General features: G+C 38.7%; 1 protein-coding gene across 1 annotated transcript in view; it reads left to right on the top strand.

Annotated features, from left to right (window-relative positions):
• Positions 1-13,139: 13,139 nt before the first annotated feature.
• cdk6 (cyclin dependent kinase 6) overlaps positions 13,140-26,377 on the top strand; it is a 41,848-nt gene continuing 28,610 nt past the window's right edge. The window contains exons 1-4 of the mRNA XM_079879325.1: positions 13,140-13,735; positions 15,193-15,521; positions 18,949-19,084; positions 24,810-24,977. Of these exons, the coding sequence (XP_079735451.1) occupies positions 15,298-15,521; positions 18,949-19,084; positions 24,810-24,977 (528 nt within the window). The 5' untranslated portion in view covers positions 13,140-13,735; positions 15,193-15,297. The remainder of the gene's footprint in view (positions 13,736-15,192; positions 15,522-18,948; positions 19,085-24,809; positions 24,978-26,377) is intronic.

The following is a 26,377-nucleotide window of genomic DNA, read 5'->3' as shown; positions in this document are numbered from 1 at the left end:
GGCAGGATTTTATCCCACAACATGTGAGACCCTGAGATAATCGTCCGGCACGTCCAATCTTAATGACATGACTGTACATGCGGCCCTGTGCCAATGCACTCTGGAGGTTTCAGCCATACAGACGTCATATTCTGCTGTAGTTTTCCTCCCACGTTTCTTAATGCTGTGTTTGACTGATGGTCTTTGGCGTAAGAATGCGTGAATGTACTTAGTCATGGCTGAAGCTGCATGTTTTTACATTGTCATACTATAGGCTAACTCTGTTGCTGAACTCAAGGCATAATCCTGACTGAAATCGAACCTCATAAGTGATATTTTGGAATGCTTTATATACAAATATACAAATACAGCCACTCCCCATGCAAAGCGCACAGGAGACTATCCGCTTGTTGCGTGACCTCGTCCAAGCTTCTACTCGTTTCACTTGAGAATACTATCTCAACAGCTGATTATGAGCATTATTTATTCATATTACACATTTAGGGTAAACTTTTAAAAAGTTAACGCGTACTACAGTCTACGTGCTCTCAGCATCCAGGACACAAATATTTTAAAGGATTTTTAAAAGATGAATCACTCTTTAGCCATCTGGGATTTCAGTATGGAGATAAAGTTAGTATCTTGATTTTATGGTAGAAATCATAATGAGCACACCATAAGTGTATATTAGCACTGTTTGTTGATTGCTTTTGGCATCTGATAGAGCGTTTGGACCCAGAAGCGGTGACGTGTGACTTCATACTTAACAATTGGATTGATGTTAATACAGATGACAGAAGAGAAATGATGTGATACTTTAATAAGCTTAAATATACATAACAAGCACTTACAAATATGGCGTAAATATGAAGGTTTCAATTATTATTTTTTTTTATTGTTTTTCTTTTTTACTATTGAATGAATTTTATTATATAAGTCTTGTTTTGTCCGCCATCTTGGGTAAAAATTTTTTCACTGAGCTTGTTGCAGTGCATTATGGGAACATTCTCTACTAAGTATAAGTCTAAACACCTAAATGAGGAAAAATACAAGGTTTTGGTACAGTGCTTGTGCCCTATCTCTTTTTTTCTGGTTAAGATGAATACGTGTAACCAATCCTTCTCGACCCGCTCCGAGCCGGATTCGAGCCAGCGTCTCCAGCATGGGAGGTGGGTGCACTAACAAGGACACTAAAGACCAGAGTCTCTACCGTGCTTCATGAGGCCAGTGGAGTGAAGTTTACCCTCACAACTCATACTAGCTGGCCTCTGTTACACTCACCCCTCTAAACCTCACTCCTATCCGGGTCACGGCACCAAATGTAACCAGTCCTACTCGACCCGCTCCAAGCGGCCTCTCCGGCATGGATGTAAACAAGGAGGCGGGCGCGCTAGTAAGGTACACTACCGTCTCTACTCTACTGCAGTTTCTAGCATCAGCTGCACCTCTTGAGGCCAGAGGAGTGAGGTTTACCTGCATAACTCTTACTAGCTTGCTTCCGTTACATACAGAAGAGCTTTCAGAGTAATGAGGAAAAGACATAGCACAATAGGAAAATGAATGGGAGAAGCCATGATGCTTCATATAGCAGCTGTAGAAACAGAATTCTACAAGAGCCAATAATAATAATAATCTTATTAATACACATTAAAAATAATACACGATAAAAATAAATGCTCCAAAAAAGGGGGTTTCACAGCGATGCCATAGAAAAACAATTTCTGAACCACTGAAGAACCCATTTTTTTCTTAGTGTGAAGAACATTTTAATAATCTAAAGAATATTTTTCCAGGTAAACAACCTTCTGTGTATTTGAAAAGTCCCATGGATTTTAAAGGTTCCTCTCCTACTTTTCAAGAGTGTGAAGGCATTGTATGTTTTTTTGTTTTTTTATCTACAATGATCATTTGCATTAGCTTGAAATATATATATACATGTATATATATATATATATTAGCGATTAAAGCTGTTAAATGTATGTTCTCATTGTTCTCATGGCAAACAGTTTTGGTCTTTCCCCATTCAAGAAAACATATTTTCTACACAGAAAATGCGTGGAGACTCCATTCATAAACAGATAAAAAACAAAATATACAGAAAGGAGGAAGGGATAACTACAGTCTCTAGATAGGATGGCAGGGAACGGAGCTATCCTAGCAAAGCAATCTTGGGCTTTGAACATAATCTCACTAATAACGTATGTACATGTACACATACACACATGTATATAATTTGTGTGCTGTATTTATTAATTTGCATACTTTGGGAACAGTATACGCAGTATAGATGAATTATTCAAATATGAATGTGTGTACATAAGTGATTTATTTTTTCACATCAAGCACATTTCCCTCATTCTCTAAGTACTTTGCCTCATCCTGCCCGCCCTGATGACTTGTTGCACAGCTTTGCCTGAAAACGTCTCCACATTCTTTTCTTCGTAACGGCTCACACAGTAAGAACAGTAGTGTCTATGTGTGTGAGAGTGAGAGAGACTGCGACGTCTGCACTTTTGCCTCGCCTCTTTAACGCATTCCACTTTCACTCAGCTATCTCGCCCACACACTCGGCATGTGACTACCAGTGACAGGAAATCAAGGATGTCAAATCCAGCTCTCAGCTATGCAGCGCACCACTCTCTCCAAGAAGGCCTTCTTCAAAGTTCGCCGAGCCTCATCATGTTGTCCAATTCCAGCAGTTTTGCATTTATAGATCTAGAATTCCAAAATAAAAGTTGGGATAAATGCTGGATTTTTCCATAGCTTTCAGTTTTGCACCAATCCCTCACATGCATATCTTTGTAACCTTAAAGGTGCAGTAAGCGATTTCTGAGAAACGCTGTTGAAAAGTGGATCAGACCGAGCACCACAACACACTTTTAGCCAATCAGCTGTAGAGGGCGTATACATTCATGATGGGGGAGGAGAGAGAGTAAGCAAGAGGGAGATTTGAAGAAAGACTGTAGAAAGAGAGATGGCTGAGAGACATTACAAAAGAGAAAAGCTCAGAGGAATATCACTGGAAAAAGAAGGGGTATGATGAGGCAAGAGCCATGTCAATATTAGAAAAGCTTCCCAGCACTGGAGGGACCTAAGTGGAAAGGCCCGAAAACGGACGAAGAGGTTGCGTTGTTTCTGCTTCATTTACATGAGTAACATTGGTTTTGAGTGAGTGCTGCTGGCAACTAGGGCTGAACGATTAATCGCAATAAAACCGCACGCAATTTGGCAAAGGATGCGATTATTTTATGCGCAGCTTGTCAGTGGAGTGTGGCTGATTGGTAGTAAATACTGCTCCATCTGAACGCCAGAGGGCACTCTCATGCAAACACGATAAATATGACCCGCTGCAGGAGTACAATAATGCACATCATTCCAGGAAATCCCTATCGCTGTAGCTGAATAAACAGAAGATTGAAACGCTTTGTTTAAACATGACTTATAAATACACGACTGCCTTATTCTGTGTAAAAAGGCACATCATCTCACAGAATTATGCTCAACTGTCATTACTGGACCTTTAAAGTCACCATGAAATCAAAATCGACCATTATTTTTAATGGAATATTGCCCTATTTATTATAAATTAATTATCTGTTCACTTTATGTGTCCTCAAAATCTTTAATCAAAATAACTTCCCCTCCCTCTTGCAGCGACATCTTCTCGTATCTGTTGACGTTTTTTTACTGGTGCGAGGGCGGGACAACCTGTCACTCACATGACATCACAGCATTAGCAAACCACAACCATCCAATCAATTCCCAGTGGAAATCAAGCCCCGCCTTACATTTTTTTCATGTTTGACAAGCTGTTTCACTCAGATATACGTCACAATAGGGGGAGAAAAATCTATCGCAACGTCCATTTTATAAACAATTTCAAGGGCAACTGTTTTTTTCCCCTAAAGTGTTTAGTGCTGACATTTCTGGGCTGTAGTTCTGTATAGCTGAGTTTTAAAGTGCCATATTATGATCTCAAATGATGTCATTGTTGTTTGGTCTGCAGGGGCCGAGTGTGAACACTGGTGAACACTGGTCAGCTTGACAGCATGAAGACTGGTTAGCTTTCAGACTTTGATCTGATCGAATAAGCTGCATTCGAAGCTTTGTAGAATGACCGTAAAAGCTGCTATGTTGCTGTTATTTTAAGACAGGGTCGTTGTTCATTTGAAAGAGTGGGACATGTGTCCAAAGTCCCTCCAGACACCCACAATATGATGTCATATTTAAGAGATTGGAGGTAAAACAGGTCATGTCTTCATGAGGTAGCTGAGATTTGAGAACTGTAGCTGTTATTAATCATTCTGTCAGGACAAGTCATTTTGCTCAGCAGTGGTAAAGGCAACGCAACTACCCACCTGACCTCCCACATGCACTCACACAACTCACGTGTTGTTCTCCTCCCTCACAGACTGAGTGGATCAAGAGATGATGAAAATACTCAGAGGGAAGCCAGGGCAAGTTTGCACACATGTGATGTAATCAAAAGACATGGTTTTCCAAATATGCAGCATGCATGCGTTAGCTGCCAGACAGAAAAAGCCAGAGGTATTTTGGCTCATGTGTTTACTCTGTCACCAAATTATTTAAAAAGACAAGCCAGATGGAAATCATTCAACGGCACACACACAAATTGCTTCACCAAAAGGTTCAATGTTACATTCTGTGGTTAACACAACCGTGATTCGTAAATGTGATAGATCTCTAAACATGTGGTTTTATTATTTTGAAGAAAAAAAAAAAGAGCTCTTAAATCTTATTCAGGTAAATCATTCAAGTCTCAGAGGAAGCATGACGATTGGAGAAAAACTGACACCGCATTGTATAATGATAATGCAACGTACGTGTAGCGGCACATTCAAAGGCCCAATGAAAGTCTTTAAGATAAAACGATCCTTTATTTCCTTTTATGGCATATATAAAGGACGGAACTATAAAGGACTATATGAATTTATGACTACAATATTTATACAGCGTGGTACTTGGCATGTTGCACAATAGGGGTAGTGACAAAGCAATAACGCAAAGTAAGTGAGAATATGAAGTGAACCACAGTTTCTACTGGAATGTCTTTGTTGACAAAACAAGCAAAAGCAAAAGCTGTTGCTACGCGACAACATCGGATATCTTGCACTCATCTTACACAAAGAAAATGACACCAACACACTTCCTTCACTGTGTTGGTTTCTTCTAAGTAAATATTAGCTGTAGCACTCTGCAAAACTGATGTAACAAGTGGCATACAAATGGCTACAGTAAAACGCAATAGATAAAAATATTCACCGTAAAATAAACTAAATACTGAACTGAATGGAAATATGAAAGCAAATACGATCAAATTGACAAACTAAGTTATGGCTGCATATCCATTCACGCTGATTGCTTGATTGCTATGCTTTTAATTCGCTAAAAAGTACTGTTTCGCCAGAGTCACTCAATCGGATCGAACTATTCACTATTCACTCTGTGTGTTATCGTACGCAGCCCGCGATGTAAACTCAACAGAAGGACATGTTTTCCTGCCATTATTTTGCAACGCGCGCCTTTTTACCTCGGCTGCTTGTCGTGGAGCTGTAGATTCGATAAAAAGGTCCCCAAACAACAATTTTTTGGTTCCCAGAACATTAGTTTCTGGTTCCTAGAATGTTCTTTTTAAAGATTTGTTTGAAAGTTTTCTTAACGGAAATGGAACGTTAGTTTTTGATTTGTATAACGTTATTCTAACGTTACTTTAACGCTCCCCTAACGTTAATTTAATGTTGCGCTAACATTATTCTAACGCTCCCAGAACGTTCCCCTAACCTCTTTACTCCGATATCATTACCCCGCTGTATGTCAGCAATCATCCAGCAGTATTGTTAAATTTTTAGTTAATAAAAATAAAATTTTAGTTTAAAATATCCACCCTGGGAACGTTATTTTATGGTTGCAAAATAATAACCTAAAACAACCATTAGAGAACATTCTGAATAAGTTATTTTCATTCTCAAAAAAATAACCAAAACAGGAACCAAATACTAACGTTAGGGAAACGTTCTGTGTTTGCTGGGTCAGTCTTAAGATTTTAACAATTACTATCAAGATCATTCATTACACAATATAGTAACGACAAAGCCTATATATTACCCAACCCTACTTATTATTCAGTTCTCTCAACTGAAGAGTTTGAGAGTCACCCTAACTGAACCCAAATGAACTCTCACAGTAATTCACAGCCTATGAAATGATGTACAGTACGTGTCTGAATTTCTCCAAACGTACCCTGGTTTTGGAACAGTGCTTCATTTTCACATGAATGTGAGGAGCAGCTGTCAGTTTAGAAAGTTAAAGGGGCAGCTCTGTGTGAGCTCGAATAAACAGTGGACAGCTGGCCTGGGACAATGGCACCTCAGTTAATGATTAATGCTGTTAATGAACAAATCAAGAAAGCTCTTGATACTTTCCAGAACTCTTCACTCACAGCCAGCGATGTGCTGACCCATAAAGGCCCCTCGTCACGGGTCTGTGGTAGAAGTGCTTTGGGAAGGAGAGGCAGAAAACTTCAGTGACTATTTGTATCATTACAGTCCCCCCTGAAAAACACCAGATATGCATGAGTCAGCACAGTATGGACTTACTGTCTTTTTCATGTTTAAACAGTACTAATGAAACATTGTTACTGTGTTTGGCCCCAAATGCTGATGTAATCATCACAATATACGCAATTTCCTGAGCTGAGAAAGCTTCTGCTAAGACCATAAATTCAGATCTGCTACAAAACACAGCGTTAGCATTGATTCTCGCTAGCTGCAACAGTGAAAGCTTTGAGATCTATGGGGTATCCTTACGACGTTTATTCCGCTAGTGCACAGTCCCCTCACAAATCACTGATAAATGGCTATTCATGTAAGTGATAACAGATGTGAGGGTCTCATTTAGAGCCAGTGAAAGTGTGTTCTGTATGATGTGTAAAAAGCGCTGTGTGTTCGTTCGGCCCTCCATTTGCAGAGGTGGCAGGTGTTCCTCCGTTCTCCAAAAAAGCAAGTTTTTATGTTCCTCCTCAAGTTAGTTACTTGGTTTCCATGGAAATGCTCAACAGAAAGAGTCTTGTCTTAAGGGGCCTGTGCCGGGGAAGGCTTTACTAGCTGCCTGGACCGGACTTTAGTGAAGAAGGGGAGAAAAAAAGGAGGAAAAAAGATGAAAAATCAATCCAACATGGAAAAACAACCGAGCATTGTCTCTATGCCTGATGCTGTGATTGAATGGAGATGTTCAGAGCAGATGTTTCATATGAAAGAGTACTGGGCTTTCACATCATTAAATCGCCTTAAAATGTCCTATATTTAAAGGGGTCCTTGCTTTTTTACATTTCCAACTTTCTTCAGTGTGCGATGTTGCTGTTTGAGCATGAAAAATGTCACTCCAAAGAGAGTTATTCTCTATATCAATGTAACTGTTTCTGAACCCATTGCAGTCTTGAGTTTTCTTCCGGGAACGAACACGTCACAATATTCCTCATTTAAATAATTCCCGCCAAAGGCATACTGTACGCAAAAACATTGGCAGGGCTGGCTGAGTTAGTTAGTAGTGTTTCAAAACTCACGGTTATGGTAAGGGGAGTGACATTCCCAAAACACGCACGAAGCAGTTGACCAATCACAACACACTGGTTCAGCTGACCAATCAGAGCACATTAAGCTTTTCAGAAGGAGGAGCTTCAAAAAGACAGGAACTAAACAGAGCGTTACTGACAGACTGGAAAGAGAGAAGCAGCAACAATGTCAAATATGTGAAAACAATGTTTTTTGAACATTGAAACATGGAAACCTGTACTCGTAGACCTCAAAACCAAAATTAAAACTTTCGAAAAGGACATAACAGGTCCCCTTTAATAATAACAGAACAGCCTTACAGTTGTGTAAGATCTATACTGACAAAGATAAGACTTCCGGAGACTGAGGAGGACACATAACAAAGCTATCTAGTTCTCATATCTTTTACATTAGTGTGGGTGGAACTATTTAAATTAATCTATAACTAAGGAATGAGGTGACATGCAACTCACTCTCAATTTTTGAAATATAGTAATACTGTTACTGAGCAACATTAAATTGATCAAAAGTGACAGTAACGACATTTAAAATGTTACAAAAGTCTTCTATTTTAGATAAACTTTCTATTCATCAAAGAATCCTGAAGAAAATACATCAGTTTCCCCACAAATATGAAGCAGCATAACTGTTTTCACCTTTGATAATAAGAAGAAATGTTTTTTGAGCATCAAATCAGCATATTGGAATGATTTATGAAGGATCATGTGACCCTTAAGACTGGAGTAATGATGCTATAAATTCAGCTTTGATCACAGGAATAAATTATGAAATATAGAAAACAGTTATTTTGAATGATAATATTTCACAATATTACTGTTTTTACTGTATTTTTGAGCAAACAAACGTAGCCTGAGCATAAGTCCAAATCTGTATGACTTTCGTTGTTCTGACACAAAAGATATTCTGAAGAATTTTGTTTTGCTGGTTTTGTCCAAACAATGAGTGTCAATGGGGTCCAAAACAACAAAAGGACCATTTGACTTTAATTGTATGGACAAAAACAAACTAAAACAAAACACTGAGACATTTTCAAAATGCCTTTCTAACAGCATATGCTGTCATCGGTCAGAGACTAATGCTTTTTGATATGTAATCTCCTTCATCCATAGATGTAAACCAAACATTATCATTAACAAACCACACAGACGCTGCGTTTCGGGTGTGGTGACGAGCAGTTATTCTGTACACTGAGGGGACAGTGAATCGACTAAGAGTAACATGAGGACTATCGGGATCACTTTCACAAATGCTGCCTCCATGTGTGGCTGAATCTGATTTGAGAAAGCCGATCTGCAAGGCTGCTGTCGGGCCGACTGGTGTCTGGTCAGAAGTGTATGGGGTGGAAAGGTAATCTGGTAGAATGTCACCTGTTCTCCATTGGAGAGAGTCTCTCTTACATAGACAGACTGATCCCCATCTGCCACTCAAGCTTCTCAAATAACCACAGAGATTGTCATTTAAAAAGCACTGATAGTGTATGATTGGACCCTTTCATTCCAGTCATTGTAATGATAAGCAAAGCATATGCATAAAAAAAAAAAAAACCCTTCCCTTTCCCTTTAAAACCTCACTTATCGGGCTTATGCTACTCTGAATAATGGCCGAACTTCGTATTTTGAGCACTTCTTGCGTTGTTTTTGCCTCTTCATGATGACTCGCTTAATTTAGTCCTAATTTGTAAGTCGCTTTGGATAAAAGCGTCTGCTAAATGACTAAATGTAAATGTATGCAAAAAGACATAAAACGATTGAACTTGTGCAACAAATGGCTAATCCAACAGTTTCATATATACTTTCTCTTTTTAAAACCTTTAACATTAGTGTGGCAACAGAATTTGCATCTCCTGATGCTTTACGCAATACTGTGCAGCCTTTACCTCGTTCAAATAAGTTATGACAACATAAGGTTAACAACAAAAAAGTTAAGCGATTTTCACTTTTTAAGTACGGAATAATTGACCACGGGCCGTTGAATTATAAGAATATAATAATTATTCTAATTGTCAATAATTCCGCGTGTACTACCACACCCCAAAACATTGTTCAGATGATTTATTTCAAGATGTTTGTCATTTTTTTTGTCCTTGAAACACTCTTGTGTGTGGGACTATTTTCTTACGCGTCTAATCCCAATCCTTCGTTGCTAATTCCAAAACGTCATTTTTGAGCTAGTAATGGAGACTTGAGCCACTGACAGCAGACTAATGCAGTTATTAGTGAACTGTGATGCGGTCAAGACCTGCCTGGAACTACTTTAGCCGTGCATTTCTCTGAAAATAATTGCACACCTTAGAACGTTCGTCAACCAATCAGATTCAAGCATTCAGCTGCCCCGTAGTAGACTTTAGGCAAAACATTTTTACAGAGCATAAATATTGTGAAGGGTGTCAAAAAAGTTTTAGGAGTAAAAATAGAGTTTAGTAAAAATCTAAACAGGAAATTCTCACCGCATTTACATATTCTGACTAAATTATTCACTTTTGATTTGAAGCATGTGTTTGTTTTCATAAACCATTAAAGCTTGTACTGGGAGACAATTAAAATGCCTTGGTATGAGATAATTATCTCAACCACAAAATTCCTCTTCATCCTTAAAGACAAACGTTAAAACAACACACTCACCACCATGCTGTATAAATCTCCCGTTTTATCGCACAGACATTCTTGTCCCCAAGAATAATTTAATGTTACATATTTTGCTGTATCCATTCAGTGACTCATTTGAGCCTTGTTTTATGACATCTGTCTCGCACAGTATGTGTGACTGTTTCTCCTTTTTCAAAATGACTACTTTGGCATGGCTCAAAGGACAGTGAGCATACCACACACAAACCAATTTAATTGTTTTGTTTTTCACTGCCTAATAAGCATGTGTATGCATGGTAATGTATTCAATCTGGGAAATGGCTCTCAGAGCTCATTTAAAATGAACAATCATGATGCATAAATGTACAGGGAAGCCTTTGCAGTTATTGGTTTAGAGACCATTGTGTGTAAAGTGTGCTTTGTGATGCAAAAAAGTTGAATTTTAAGTTGACAAGAGGGGGCACACATAGAGAAACTGTATTGGCAGACAAACCTTCTTCAAACTCATCATCTGCCCCCATGCCGAACTGCTCTCACTCAAATCAACGAGCGTTCAGTTTGTCTGAACGCTGAAGACGACCCCCCCAATCTTTTATTGTTCAATTTTGGTGAGCCTGTTCGAATTGTAGCACATGGTGTAGAATTGCAGACAGGAGATCAACTACTTTTGACTGACAAAATTCCAGCCACCGGAAACACTGATAAAGTGAGTCTTACAAAACCTTTCTTTTTAGTAAACTCTGTGTACACGAACAATGTTCTCAATGCTCGAGTTCATGTGTAGAGCCCCTGGTGATACTTCGAGCACAGTTATACGTTGTGTCGAAACTTCTTAGTGTTTTAAAAATAGCGATTTTGATGCTATCATAGAAGTGTCCCATGCACTCCCAAGGGCATTTTGACCTAAAACGAAAATACGGTCAATCTTAAAAGTGGCGTTTCCATTCTAATTATGCTTTTACACGAAAGTTTGACTCGGGTAGATTGACAAAAAGAGGTTCGATTTTGGCGAGAGTTACCCTTTAAAGGGATACTCCACTTTTTTTGGAAATAGGCTCATTTTACATCTCCCCCAGAGTTAAAAAGTTGAGTTTTACCGTTTTCGAATCCATTCAGCCGATCTCCGGGTCTGGGGCTCCCACTTTTAGCATAGCTTAGCATAATGAATTGAACCGGACAAGACCATTAGCATCTCTCTCAAAAAAATGAACAAAGAGTTTCGATATTTTTCCTATTTAAAACTTGACTCTTCTGTAGTTACATCGTGTACTAAGACCGAAGGAAAATGAAATTACGCCTGCGTCATATCATTACGCCTGCTTCACCCATGGTACTGCAGCAAAGTTTCTTGATTATTACGCAGGAATGAGAGTATAGTTCCTAGCCATATCAGCCTAGAAAATCGCAACTTTTCATTTTCCGTCGGTCTTAGTACACGATGTAACTACAGAAGAGTCAAGTTTTAAATAGGAAAAATATCGAAACTCTTTGTTCATTTTTTTTGAGAGAGATGCTAATGGTCTTGTCCGGTTCAATTCATTATGCTAAGCTATGCTAAAAGTGGGAGCCCCAGACCCGGAGATCGGCTGAATGGATTCGAAAACGGTAAAACTCAACTGTTTAACTCTGGGGGAGATGTAAAATGAGCCTATTTCCAAAAAAAGTGGAGTATCCCTTTAAAGGTTGCGTTCAAAGAAGCTCTTCTGGTCATTTGAGTTACTGTTGCCTTTCTATCAGCTCGAACCAGTCTGGCCATTCTCATCTGACCTCTGGCATCAACAAGGCATTTTCGTCCACAGAACTGAGGCTCACTGGATATTTTCCCTTTTTTGGACCATTCTCAGAAAACCCTAGAGATGGTTTTGCATGAAAGCACCAGTAGATCTGCAGTTTCTGAAATACCAGCAACCGTGCCACATTCAAAGTCATTTAAGTCATTAACCTTTCCTCCCCATTCTGGAGCTCAGTTTGAACTTCAGCAGATCGTCTTGAACACATCTACATGCCTAAATGCATTGAATTGCTGCCATGTGATTGTTTGATTAGATATTTGCATTAACAAGGAGTTGAGGTGTCCCTAATAACGTGGACTTTTGGCCATACATACATACATACATACAGTAGTGGACAAAAATGATGTCCAGCATAGGGAAATTGACATCTTCACCCAAATTTGTTAAAGCATATTGCATAGTTGAGCTTGGAGTCAATAGTTTTATTTGTGATAACGCAATGAAACATGGCAAATTGTGTGGACATCATTTTTGGCCAGGCTGTCATACAAAGAAATTACGAACACATGCAAAAACGAGAGAACCAACGAAAAATCAATAACTTGATTATGTGCTATTTCCTGTGATCTTTTTGTTTCTCTATGTATTTTGCATAGTAAAATAAAATCTGTAGCTGTAGTTTTCCATCATTTTGTCAGATAAACACCTCAACCGAGTTTAGTGTTTTGTTCTTCCCTCATATTTAAAATACTTACAAATATTTTCCAATAAATATTTTCTCGAAACTTGTAGGTTCATTAAATACAGGTGACAAAATAGGTCATGATGAATCATAAGTGGCTTATCCATAAACAGCGGCCAATACGATTTTGCAGTGTTACTAAAATACAATAAATCAAAGACATGTGACACTAAAATAATGCACTGAATGCAACATAAAACACAATAAATGTACATATCTGCTAAAATAATGAATATTATTTACCATCAATTTTCTTTCACACAACAATTCTATTTAGAACCCTTATAGTACATGTATTGAAATATTAACTAATAAACAATTTTACTGTAGCATTTTTGCACTGCAATAGATCTCAGCTTATCAATCCGCAGTGCAATAGCTTTATTTTTAACAACCGTGATTTAACACGTTAAAGAAAACCAATTAGATACGACTTAAGTAATGCAGTTATTGATAAGGAAAATTGACTGTATGCATGATTAAGAAGAGATATTCTGTTGCCTCACTAAGTTTCTAAGATGCATCCAATAACCTTTCCGCGTCCCAGCTCTTTCCCCCGCGGTGATCCCGTTTTGACACCGAGACAAAAACAAAAAAAGCAGTATGAATGGTGAGGAGCGAGCAGGCAGGGAGAAAGCAAGAGGAGGCGGTTAGTCTTTGTAGTCGGTGAGGAATGCGGAAACGCTCCTGCTCTGTGTCAAACTGCTCTGAAGGGGGTCAAGGCACATTCAGCCAGCGTGGGAAAGCGAGGAGGAGACCGAGCACACACACGCACACGCACACGCTGCATATTCCTGCATAGATGGGAAAAACATAAAGGGGGAAGGAGGACGGTCGCAGCAGATCGATGAAAATCAGTAACTTTTTGATCCACTCTGCTTTCTTGAGGGACTGATAGGACGATCTTTCACTTGATCTGCAGTCGCAGTGGTGTGTGTGGTACTGCTGGGAGATGGGGCTTAGCGCGTGCACCACCCGTCTACCTGTGTGGCCCGTTGCGAGGACACTGCACGAGCTGTGATGCGTGTGGAGGAGACGCTGGGAAAGTTACTGAAGTTTATGAATGACGCGACTCTCCGGGCGGAATATAGGCTAACAAACGGGGTAACTATGCTGGACAAACTCCCATTCACTTGCGTTGCTTCTATTATTTGTACGTTCGTTGCGCGTTTGTACATCTGGGGATTTTGCATGCAATATGGTTTATTAGAGTGTGGAAGTAAAAGTAGACGCGTTATTTCCAGCGTTTATTGATATGCACAGCTAAACAATGCAATCAGTAGACAACCACGTGCTCAAGGCTGTGCTGCACAAAGAAGAGCAATACTTGTCATTAGAAAACTCAAATCGTTTATATTTTAATGGCAATGTGCGCACGTGCTAGAGTCAATCGCGTACTGTACGGAAACGAGTTATATTAAGCATATGTGTTGACGCGAAGGTTAACGACTAATTATGTGTTAGTGACCTGAAGACGTGAAGTTATTAAAAAATTATTTAAAATATAAATCATGAATTGAATAGATTTTTTTTTCTTTGAACGTTTTCAACTTATGAATTGAACGCTGTGGTGATATTATTTTGATTTAAATATGTTATTTATATAGGCTACACGTGATTTTATTTTTAAAATCATTTTTACATATTTCTGTGGGGCTTAACGTCAGGGTGGTGTAACTTCAGGGGAAAAGTCCTATGAAAAGACAACAATTTTACTTGTCTTAAGTATTTTTAATTATTTGTTTAACATTGTTTCTAAAGTATAGGTTTATTATTATTATTTTATAATTTAATATAATTATTATAATTAGGCTATATATTTAAACTGTCTGTCAATGTGGTCTAACCAGCATGCAGGAAGCCATTTTGTTGTCATGTGACATGAAAAACTATAAAACAGGAAACTGTTACTGTGAAGTCTTCTGTAGACCCGCATAACTGTGACAATTAAGGTCATTCATTTTTAATAAAAAATATAATATTGACCTTAATGAAAAATCATGTTTTGTTCAAGTCAAACTGAGTAACATAAATAACTTTTCCATATTCTTGACAAAAAAAAAAAAAAAAAAAAAAAACTTGAAAATTAGAACTCTTTGAAAACAATTATTAAGTTGTATACAATCACAAAACATATAGGCTATTCAAGCTGCAAAGTATATGTTTTTGCTTGATGGTTACACCACTTGACATGTCATTAGCTTATGACGCTTTGTAGCATGGTATAAAATGATAGTCTAGTCTACAAAGGTTGAAATTCTAAGAATTTTACACATGTGCTTTAACTAGACCTTTTCTCCTAGAAACTAGACGTTTTCTCCTTTATATCATCCGGGACATCATCATTCACCCGCATTCTTTATTGCTGTGGACTCCAGATGTTGATAACTGAACTTTACTTGATGTTATAGGCCATAAAAGCGGCTAAGTTAGCTTTGTGTATGTTGTATTTATGGTTTAAGATCCATATATCTGTTATCTTAAGTGCAGAGATAAGATTTGATTTAACTCTGATCACATTGGTGTTTACCTCTGCCTCCTTTTGTGCTCGCGCTCTACAGGCAGTGCACGTGCCAGCGCCGCTCTCCCAATAATGCCTTTGTGAAATATCCGCGCGCTCGTCACATTTCGGGATTCCCCGCAGTACCTCGCCGTGTGAGAAAAAAATGGACAAAGAGAGCATAACCCAACAATATGAGCCGGTGGCTGAGATCGGCGAAGGTGCATACGGAAAGGTGTACAAAGCACGGGATTTGAAGAACGGAGGCCGCTTTGTAGCCCTGAAAAGAGTTCGGGTGCAGACCGAGGAAGAGGGAATGCCGCTGTCAACTATCCGCGAGGTGGCGGTGCTGAGGCAACTGGAGTCCTTTGAGCATCCCAATGTGGTCCGGTAAGAACGGGGGGCGGGAGGCGGGGCGGTTTATAGATGATAACTTGACATACTTCCTCTTGTTATATGTGTTTCCTGCTAGGGTGTAGGTTTGTTTGAAAGTTGGACATATTGCAAAGAGACAATCCTGATATATATATAGGTCATTGACAAATAAAGCTTCAAAAAAGGTTTTTTTAAAACTATTTTCAAAACGGATGTAATGCGTAATATTTTTTAATAACATTTCGAAATGTTTAAATTAAATTTTTGACTGTTTATGTCAGGCGGTGCAACTGAATAGTTGAATGTATAGGATACTGCAGTTGTACCACCTGACATAGAAAGTGTACCAACCTACCATAGTTGAAAAACTGAACGCAGTTTTTACCAGTGTTTGAAAGAGATCCATAAACCTTTTCAGTCTGCAAGGATTGGTTTTTAAAACAAATCAGTGATTGAAGAACTGAGGCAGAGGACATTGATCGGATCCAGAATGTTGTTGTTAAGAAAAGCTTGGTGTTATAATAAAAAAAAAAAAACGTTATTCCTCATATCAGAAGTTTCGTTTCCTGCACCTTTTTCTATGCCCACAATATTAAATATGATTGCTGACTTGTACTTTTCCTGATATCAGAGGTTATTTCACTCGAAATCCTGTCCCTACCAGTAGTTGAATATGTTTAGATAGGTTACATTAAATTCACCATGAAATCACCATTGACCATTCTTATTTTATTTTTTTTTTTAAATATTGCAGTATTTATTTTAAATGATTTATATGTACACATCATTTTTTCTTAAATTCCTATACCCTCATAATCTTTCATCAAAAAAAGTCCCTTCCCACCTGCAATGACTTCTCTTCTCTTCTCTAATGACGTGTTCATCGGCGCAAGGGCGGGACAACCTGTCACTCACATGACATCACAGCAATAGAACGTAATCATGGTTGCGCCAGATTGAAGTTCAGTTCAGTTGATTGTACTGTTGTTTAACAGCATACATTTCGAAACGTCTTTTCGAAAAAGAAAAAAAACTTTGAGACGACAAAACCTCCATAAAACAGTTTTGAAAGTTGTGAGTTGTGAAAATGACATGATCAAGTTTATCCCCCACAGCCTTGTTTTCATACGAGTTCAATTCAATATGGTGTCTAACCAAACCACAATGATCCAATCAATCCCCAATGGACAAAATCAAGTCCCGTCCAACATTTTTTCTTGTTCAAGAAGTCGTTTCCCTCAGATATTCATCACAGTATAGGGAAGAAAGACTATCGCAACTTCCGTTTCATGCCGACTTTAAGTACTGTTGGTCATGTCAGCAGGAGATCCGGTAATAGGCAAGATAGGGTGGCAGCTGTCACACGTTCCTATCCATAAAACGCTTTGCTGAAACGATCTCTGGTGTGTAGGCATTTCACACCCATTATTTCCTGTCACATCATTTTGCCCTCATCGACCCTTGTTCAAGGGAGATCCCCTAAGAACTTCAAGAAAATCAAGACACTTTTTTCAATTGAACTGCATACAACTGAACTGAACTGCCCACTGGGTTTTCTCAGGTACTGAAATAGCTCAAGTGTGGGGAACTTGTAATGATGACTCGAAATCATAATGAATTGATACATTGGCCAATTTGAGATTGCTGGCATTGGATGATAGTCATGCTAACTCAAGCCAATCAAGAGCAATGAGTAGTTTTCAGATTTTTTTATAAAATTGAGAAAACATGATAATGTTACTTTTAATCTAAGCATTTCTACAAATCTTTTTAAATATTATCAGCATTGGCCCCTGATGTAACCAAGTGTCAATCACTAGCCATGATGATGATGAAATGAGTGATCTTTCCAAAGTATAAACATATTCAAAATGCTAATCTAGTCAACCGAAACATTTAGGATGAGGATGTCTTCAAGGCACAGCTATGCGGGTCTCATTGTTTTGATAATTAGATTGTCAAATGCAAATGGTACCATTGACGCATGCACCTCTCTGACAATTCACCTTTCCTGGTCAACTGAAACGATACCCATTGTTGACCTTTATGTGCAGATGTGAAACCATTGATGCGCAAATATCTGTGAGCAGTCGGTCGTCTTTCTCGACAGCGAATAGATGCATTTTAATTCCTCATTGTCTGTGTCTGGCATCAAGGTCGTCTTCCATTGTTTTGGTAATGTGTGTTGATTTTTTTTTTTTAGCTAGGTAGCTTATAAATGTCAAAATGGGTAGGTGGAAAAACACCGGAGATCTTGCAGCTAATGGATTGATGGCTCGGTTTGAAGGGCTTATCTACTTCATTCAATTGATGACAAAACTCACGTCATTGGCTGGCCTAACTCAAGGCCTTAACCTTGCCATGGAGCACTGTGCACTAAAAGCTGCTGAACATGTGCACTTCGTTCTTTTGACTAGACCAGACAAGGTCTGGATTGCAAATGCACATTTTGGTGGTTTGTAATTTGTCCATGGATGCAGATGGATCTTTTTCATATTGCTTTGTCAGTTTGTTTTCCCCCTTTGCATTACTGACAGCAGCGTTTGAGCTGCATGAACTTGTCAAAAACCTGATGATCATGTTCTCCAGCATGATTTGAAATGATCCAATAAATATCTTGAGGTTCAATGGAAGAACATGATTAGTGTCATACATTTTCTTATTTGATTAGTGACCTAGATAAAGTACAGAATCTGAAGCATTTTCATCCACTTACAACTGTTCTTTCATTGGGGTTCCAGACTTTTGGACCCTAATGTATTTTTGAGTACATAAAGTAAATGCAGGATCTATAGAACAGGTATTTTTTGTTGAGTGCAAAGTGGGGAAGAGAATGCAAGAAACTTACTTTAAATGAAATGCTAAACATGTAGGGACTCCTATAGGGCCGCGTGTTTGGAACGCTGTGAAAGTGCAGGCAACTTCTCAATGCTTATAATGAGAATATTATTCATGCCATATGTTTTGTTGGTTAAGAGGCTTCATTGTGGAGGCACAATCTGGATTCCAGCAGAAGTGTTTCCTGGAGAAGTTGAGTTTATGATGTCATGGGATCGGGTAACTTACCATGAAAGAATCTTTTCGCAGATTAAGGATATCTGACTTTGTCTTTCACTAAAAGCTAGGGGTAATTCATTATCTTTGCAAGTGATGTGACGTCAGGCAATTAGAGAACCTCTCCCCTTCTGTCAAATATATTATCTTGTGACAAAGCATGCATCCTTGTCGTCATTTTTGGGTTTTGGCCCTCTTGCCAATGTCAGCTTGAGGACTGTGTCAGGTTGTCTTTTTTTTTTTTTTTAGAGGGTTTCAGCTCTGTTAAACTCTTCATTAACGTTCATATTGAAAAATTTGCATACTTCATATGTATCTTATGAAAATTGATACTTACTCAAACAGCTTTTAATGAAAGTGTTCTTGATTATGCCCTTCCCTCATCTAGGTTGTTTGACGTATGCACAGTTTCCAGGACTGACCGGGAAACCAAACTAACTTTGGTCTTTGAACACGTGGACCAAGATTTAACCACATATTTGGAGAAAGCACCTGATCCAGGGGTGCCACCTGAAACCATAAAGGTACATTCACACCAGCAGATTCATCGCAACACTTACGATCAGGCAAAGAAACTGTAACCTGATGCTTTTAGCCTAGCACTGTAATGGTCAAGCTCAACATGAAATCCAAATTAACCCTTGTTTGAACCCAAATTAACCCTTTTTGTCTTATTGTGCATTATTCATATTGTTTTATATTATTTGAATGAAAATGTAATAATTTGCTCTGCCTCTAAAGTGACTTTCCTTTTCGACTGATGTCATGTTTTGTACATTTTATTATACAGTTTTACTCTTAAATAAGTCTGATTGTGGAAGTACAACGGGTTGCAAATAATATTTCACATGAGCTGTTTCTCCATCCTGCTAAATTGTTGTGCATTTTGGTATATCACATAAAAAAACGCTGGATGGAAAAGCCAACATGCACATGAATTCTAAAAATGTGCATAAAAAAACGTGCATTTTTTTTATTCGATAAGACATGGGCATAAACTAGGATTTAACAAATAAATCCCTCAATGTGGCAGAAAAAACTGTTCTGATTGTTATGATCACTGGATGTGATTGTTGGGATCACTGGATGCGTCTCGCATGGTTGCATTCCCAAACACCAGACATCCGAACGCTAGATAACACAACTTTGTTTATTGCGTTTTGTCTGCACGCTCTGAGACGCGAGTCATTTATGATGGAGGAAAAAAGAGCCACAGTGGCTTTCCCGATTGCAGCAACTTCCATTTTTATTACAGATATTTTGGTTTTGTTCTCTTAAACACATGCTTCTTTATTCGCAAATGTTTTATGCAATATTCCAATTTGCGCAAAAGTAAATTCACAACTTTGGAGGGAAACGTATAGCTATTGAAGGGATAGTTCACCCAAAAATGAAAATTCTGTCATTAATCACTCACCCTCATGTCGTTCCAAACCTGTAAGAGTTTGGTTCATCTTCAGAACACTAATGAAGATCTTTTTGATGAAATCTGAGAGCTTTCTGTCCCTGCATTGACAGCTTTGCAGCTACCAAGCGAGCTACATCAAACGAACATGTTTGAGCTTCCGTTTATCAGATCTGATGTGTGAAGTGATAAATGTTTATTTGCGAATAAAAGCCTAAATTAGATCTGTTTATCATATAAAGCGACTGTGCCTCTTTAGAAAATTTTGGACTAAAACGCTCAATTCATATGATTAGTTTTACAATCTCTTTATGAACTTTTTAAAGCGTCACAGTGGTAGTTGCGTAGCTGTCAATGGATGAACAGAAAGCTCTCAGATTTCATCAAAAAGATCTTCATTTGTGTTCCGAAGATGAATGAAAGTCTTACGGGTTTGGAACGACATGATGAAAGCAATTATGAAAAAAATTTCATTTTTGGGTGAACTAACCCTTTAAGTTGTAAATAAAAAGAACGAGCTGCAAAGTGAGGGCAACTTGAATTTAAAAGCTGCGTCAATTAACTTGTGTTACATGTAGCAGATTTTATTTCCAATCTTTGTATTTATAAAAAAAAAAGTTTTTACTTTGAGGCCTGTGAGCAAAAATGAGCGTTTTGGCCTTTTAAGTCAGCAGATGAAGGATGGAGCTCCCTCAGATCACAGAGTCTTGTCCTTTTGATGGGCAGTGCATGTGGTGGATGGGCTTCTAATTAAAGGGCTGGGTGCCTGTGTGCCTCTATTTTCATTCAGCTCTGGCTTTCACCAAAGATTGGCCAGAGGAATGTTGCTTCAGTGTATGTGTGCATGCAAAGGGTTTGTGTTCGTGTAGAGTGGCCTCCCTCTCAGCCTTTCACTAGTATAAACCTGTGCACTTAAGTCATTCAGGCCAGATATCATTTTCCTTAGTCAAGAAATAATCCTGCTGCGTGTCAGTGTCCTCTTACGTTCATCCGGAAAGGTTTGAGCGGAAACGTTGGATTTTATTGTCCTGATCATCTACTCTCCTGTAATCTATTTAGACTTTTTCCCACATGCTAGTCTTACAAATCCATTCATCATATTTCGCTACCTCTCCCTCTAGGACATCTTACATTGAGTGCTGGAACGAACCGTATCTCTCTCTTTGTCATTCGTGCCAAATTGAAATAGAAACAGAAGCTACGAAACATTTCATAAGTTAAAAAGTGACACCTAAGGGGTTTCCTTTGCAAGTTTTGTGTATCGGTAAGGAAGGATCATGTATCGAGAGGGACTTTTGAACATAACGCAGACTTGGTTTGAGTCTCTGGTTTGCATGTTAGAGGTAAATGTGCGGTTTATTTGCATCTTCCCCATTGACAATCTGTTATGTCTAAATTATTTATAGCTTTTTTTAATTAAGTTTTGGTCGAAAAACGGTTATAATTTGAATTTTTAATTTGAATTATAACTTTATTTCGGGATATGCCGGGGTGTGTATATATATATATATATATATATGAGTACCATTCTAAAGTTTGGGGTGAGTAAAAGTTCTGGGTGAGTAAGATTTCTGTAAATTAATACTCTTATTCAGCAAGGATGCTTTAAATTGATCAAAAGAGACAGTAATGATTTTTACATTGTTACAAATAATATCCATTTCTAATAAATTCTGTTCTTTTGAATTTTCTATTCATCAAATAATCCAAAAAAGTATCATCTCCACAAAAAATATAAGGCTCCAAAACTGTGCACAACATTCATAATAATAAGAAACGTTTCTTGAGCAGCAAATCAGCATATTAGAATGATTTCTGAAGATCATGTGACTGAGTAATGATGCAGAAAATTCAGCTTTGACATCACTGGAATAAATTCCATTATAAAATATATTAAAATAGAAAAGTTAATTATTTTGCAATTTTACAGTTTTTACAGTTTTTTTTTTATCAAATAATTGCAGCCTCTGTTAACATGTCTTCTATCAATTATATAAATTATATAAAACATTTATATAAAAAAATGAAAAATGTCTTCTCTCATTAAATCAAAACTTAAAGGACTTTAACAGATATGATGATATTTTTTATATATATATATATATAAATAAGTGACCATTTATAGTTAATTTATGCAATACACCTTCCAGAGTCAGAATATTTTAACCTAAGAGCTCGTGAATATGCATTAGTGAGATTTCATTTTGTCAGGCCACACAGACATCAGATAACCGACATCAGTTGCAGACTGTGCGGCCCTCCCAAAGATGCCCGGCAACCTTATTCACCACCCTCCTCGGGACACCAGATTGCAGAGGTCCCAGCCTCCACCCCATTCCAGCCCCCAAACTGCCCACTCCTGCCCCATTTCAGACCCACCGCATGCTAATTGATGAGAGAGGCCCCGGGAATCAAATGAGCTGGAAGGAGATCAAGCGGCTGGCCCTGCGTTGGGGAGTGCGGCTAGGCTCTCCGGCCCCGCGCCTTCCCGAAGCCTGTCTCTGGCCCATAAAGGAGAGCCTAATGAAGCATGGGGAAGGAATTACACTAACGCTAACTGGCAGATGTCCTGCATTGTGCCGGGGTACAATAAACAATATGGCTGCCTCTCATGAATTAGCATGAGAAAGGGGGGTGCCTTCTGGAAGCTCTGTTTTGACTGCTGGTTTCGGGGAGGTTTTTTTTCCCAATCTTTCCTCCTCTCCTTTATTTTCCTCCCTTTTTCCGAGAAGAGGTACTTTAGGACAGGTGCTATCAAATCTTTCTTTTGTTTCGATTCTGAATGCCTCTCAAGAAAGCCTGGTTATTTCAATGTTGGTTTTTAATTTATGGCACTAATTTTTTGATTGTAAATTACAGTGCCTCTGTTGTGTGAATGGCATGTTACAACAAAGAACCGTCTCCAAAGAAGCATTCAGATTCCACCTGTCAGGTTACTTCTTTTGAGATCATATTGACATTGTGTGACAGGTAAATCAAGCTTGATTTTTCCACTTAACTAAAGTGCTTTGAAGAGTATCTCTAAAGCAGATCACTTAAAATAACAATAATACAATTATAATAAAAATAATAACCCTTACTGTTAAAAATTGAGGAATCTGCAACCGCAGAATTCTCCAGAATTCAAACGGCCTTCATTTGCGTGTTCATACATTATGGCTAAATATACTTATGAATTATTACTAACGTTCAAAAGCTTCGAGTCAAAAAATTTGTCTTTTGCTCACCAAGACTGCATTTATTTGATAAAAAATACAGTAATATTATGAAAAGATACTACAATTTTAAATAACTGCTGTCTATTTTAATATATTTTAAAATGTAATTTATTCCAGTGATGGCATTACTCCAGTCTTCAGTGTCACATGATTCTTCAGAAATAATTCTAATATGCTGATTTGCTGCTCAAGTAACATTTATTATTATTATCATTGTTGAAAACAATAGTGCTGCTTAACATTTTTGTGGAAAACGTGAATTTTTTTTTTTTCAGGATTCTTTGATGTCTAGAAAGTTCAAAAGAACAGCGTTTATTTGAGAGAGAAATCTTTTGTCATTTTATCAGTGTCACTTTGCATCCTTGCTGAATAAAAGCATTCATTTCTTTGACCCCAAACATTTGAAAAGCAGTGCATATTTATTATATAATATTAAATTTAGCCACCACTTTATGCATTTAAATGACATAATCTGCAGATTTTCCCCCAAAAAAACAGTGCTGAAAATGCACACAGACTGCGTTTGTCATGATAATTAGATAACATGTCCATTTAAGGTACTTAAGTATTTGGAGGAGGCGATATGAGTGTTTATCCTCGGGTCACACTTCTGAGGTGGTTGTGTACCTTTCCTTTTTTCTTTACACTTTTGTCTTGAGCAGAAGTGGGCCAACCGTGGGCCATTTTAGGCCAAGACAGAGGAGCTGGTAGGGGGCGATGCCGATTTAGGAGCTCCCGGAATAACTGCCTGTGCCTGAAGGTCTAAGAGGTCATGGCTGGATGGGTATTCAGAAAGGCTCCTTGTTTATGATGGCTGCCTGACTCTAACACACGCGCGTTCCCTTGTGCAGGCCTCCGGCGCACACATTGTGAGGACCTCCGTCCCCTTCCCCTCGCCCGGTCTGACTCGCGCCGTTTGCAGTTTTTCGCTTGAGTGTGCACCCCATTGTTTCAGTGGTTTTAATCACTCACCAGCTGGTTGGGGAATGAACAGTGCTTTGGGCTCAGATCCATGTCACTTGTGAGGTCTTGGCAGCGGGTTTCTCAGGGGTAGGCTGCCACCGCTTGATACCTTTGCTTTGGAACAAGTCAAGCAGCAACTGTGAGCAAATGCTCCCCGCTCGGCACTCCAACCCTACTTCTTTTTCTCTTCCCTTCTTATACGCAGCCCCCTTTTTTTCTTATCTATTTGTCAGTTTGACCTTCCGCGGCCAATATTGACAATTTCTCCCAAAGGAAATGGCAGTTAGGTTGCTGTCTTTTCCCCACCACCTCTTCAGTTTCAGAATCACGGTCTGATTTTATATTGGCAGAACGAGGCTATTCACAATTAGCTGTGATCCCGGGACAGCTGCAGGGAAGCAGAGGCCTACAGGGATGGAGCCTTACGGCAGCGTTTCTTTCCTGCTCTGCCGTCATGTTGGTTATCAACATCTGCCAAACTTGAACTTTAAAGGGACATGCTCACTTTTTCGCCTCCACATGCATATATTAGAAATTCTCTTGAGCCTGTCTTCTTGATATTAGTACTGTTCCATCTGTTTTTTTGTTTTGTTTTTTTTATCCACTATTTTTTGGGAATAATATATTTGGAATTGCTCAGGTCTTCTGTTCATGTTTTGACAGGATATGATGTACCAGCTGCTGCAGGGTCTGGATTTCCTTCACTCTCACCGTGTGGTTCATCGAGATCTTAAGCCTCAAAACATTCTAGTCACCAGTGGAGGACAGATCAAGCTGGCTGATTTTGGTCTGGCGCGGATTTACAGCTTTCAGATGGCTCTTACTTCTGTGGTGAGTAACTGGGTTGCACAAGTGTCTGCCATAGTGAATGAAGCAGTGGATGTCATAAAAATGCTACACACACACACACACGTTTCACTATAGTAGTGAGGACATTGCACAAACTTCCATTGATTTTTATATCAGGTTAATGATATTACCCATCACAGAAACATGTGCATTTTAACATAGTAACTAGTTAGGACCAATATATATCTAAACACAGTATGTAGATATATTTGTATGCTTTTTGTATGAGACATTTTCTACAAAAGTATGTAACTTGTGCAATTATTAATGGATGAGACCCAATGTGTAAGTGCCATCTTTTTCCACCGTTCCATCACTTGGTTCCTTAATTCCCCTTTCAAGTATGCGGATGACACACTGCAAACATTTCTCATTGTCTACTGTAGTACATTATTGACATCTTCGATGTATCTGATGTCCTTTTGTTAACTTTAGGAGTGTAACATGCCATCATACAGACAAATAGATCCCTTGAGACAGATATGGATGATGTCCAATCAGATGTGGTAGCACTGAAAGGCCACTCATCAGACATGTGCCTGAAAGCGAGTGTATAATGTGTAAGGTGATCCCTGCAGATGCTGTCCCATGTCTTTGGCCTCACAAAGTGGCTTAAGCTGAGATGAAATGGACTGCGATTGAGTCCCATCAATTCCCTTCTGCCACTCTTTGAAGTCACATTCTCTTGAGGACGACTCTGATGTCAAAAGATTGCACATAGGCTTTGAACAGACATTGTGTGTGTGTTTTTGTTTTTGCTTAGAGATCTTGTACAAGTTAAATCAGTGTTTGCATATTTACATGGCTGATTAATAACATTCTTTACATTTAGTCAAGATGTTTGCAGTGAATATTGAATTTCTCCTATCTAATTATAGTCGTTGCCATGGCCATATCGCATGCAAAAGGGAATGGAAGAGTTTGCGACATTAACCCACTTTTTTCACATCTCATTCAGTTTGCAGATTCTGAATGACTGCCAGCACCTTCTGTTAGCTGTGGTTTCGTGGTTTTGGTTGCTGAGCAAAAAAATTTTGTTTCAGTTCTTTAATAAAGGGCTTCTGACTGTTAAATCGTTGGGCGGGTGATTCTCTGTGAGTTCACCTGGGAATCTACCACTAGAAAATATCCCCTCCGTTTCACCCCACCACACACATACTGAGAAACAAAAAAAAACGGCCGATAGATAAGGCAGGGGGGTGCTTACAGTGATCATGGACTCTCTGGCTCTCCGGATTAATGTTCCTGTGCCTGGAATCCCCCTATCACCCGCCCTTCAAGCAGCTAAAAAAATCCATTTCCTCTCTCTTGGCAGTTACAGGAATGTCGTTATTGTGTATGCAAAAGCAGACGTGCTGTTATGGCTTTTGGCTCCTCATTCT

The sequence above is a fragment of the Squalius cephalus genome (assembly GCF_949319135.1).
Source record: "Squalius cephalus genome assembly, chromosome: 8".
NCBI classification, from domain to species: domain Eukaryota; kingdom Metazoa; phylum Chordata; class Actinopteri; order Cypriniformes; family Leuciscidae; genus Squalius; species Squalius cephalus.
Note: the sequence above shows the minus strand (reverse complement) of the source record. Positions and strands in the feature narration are given on the sequence as shown.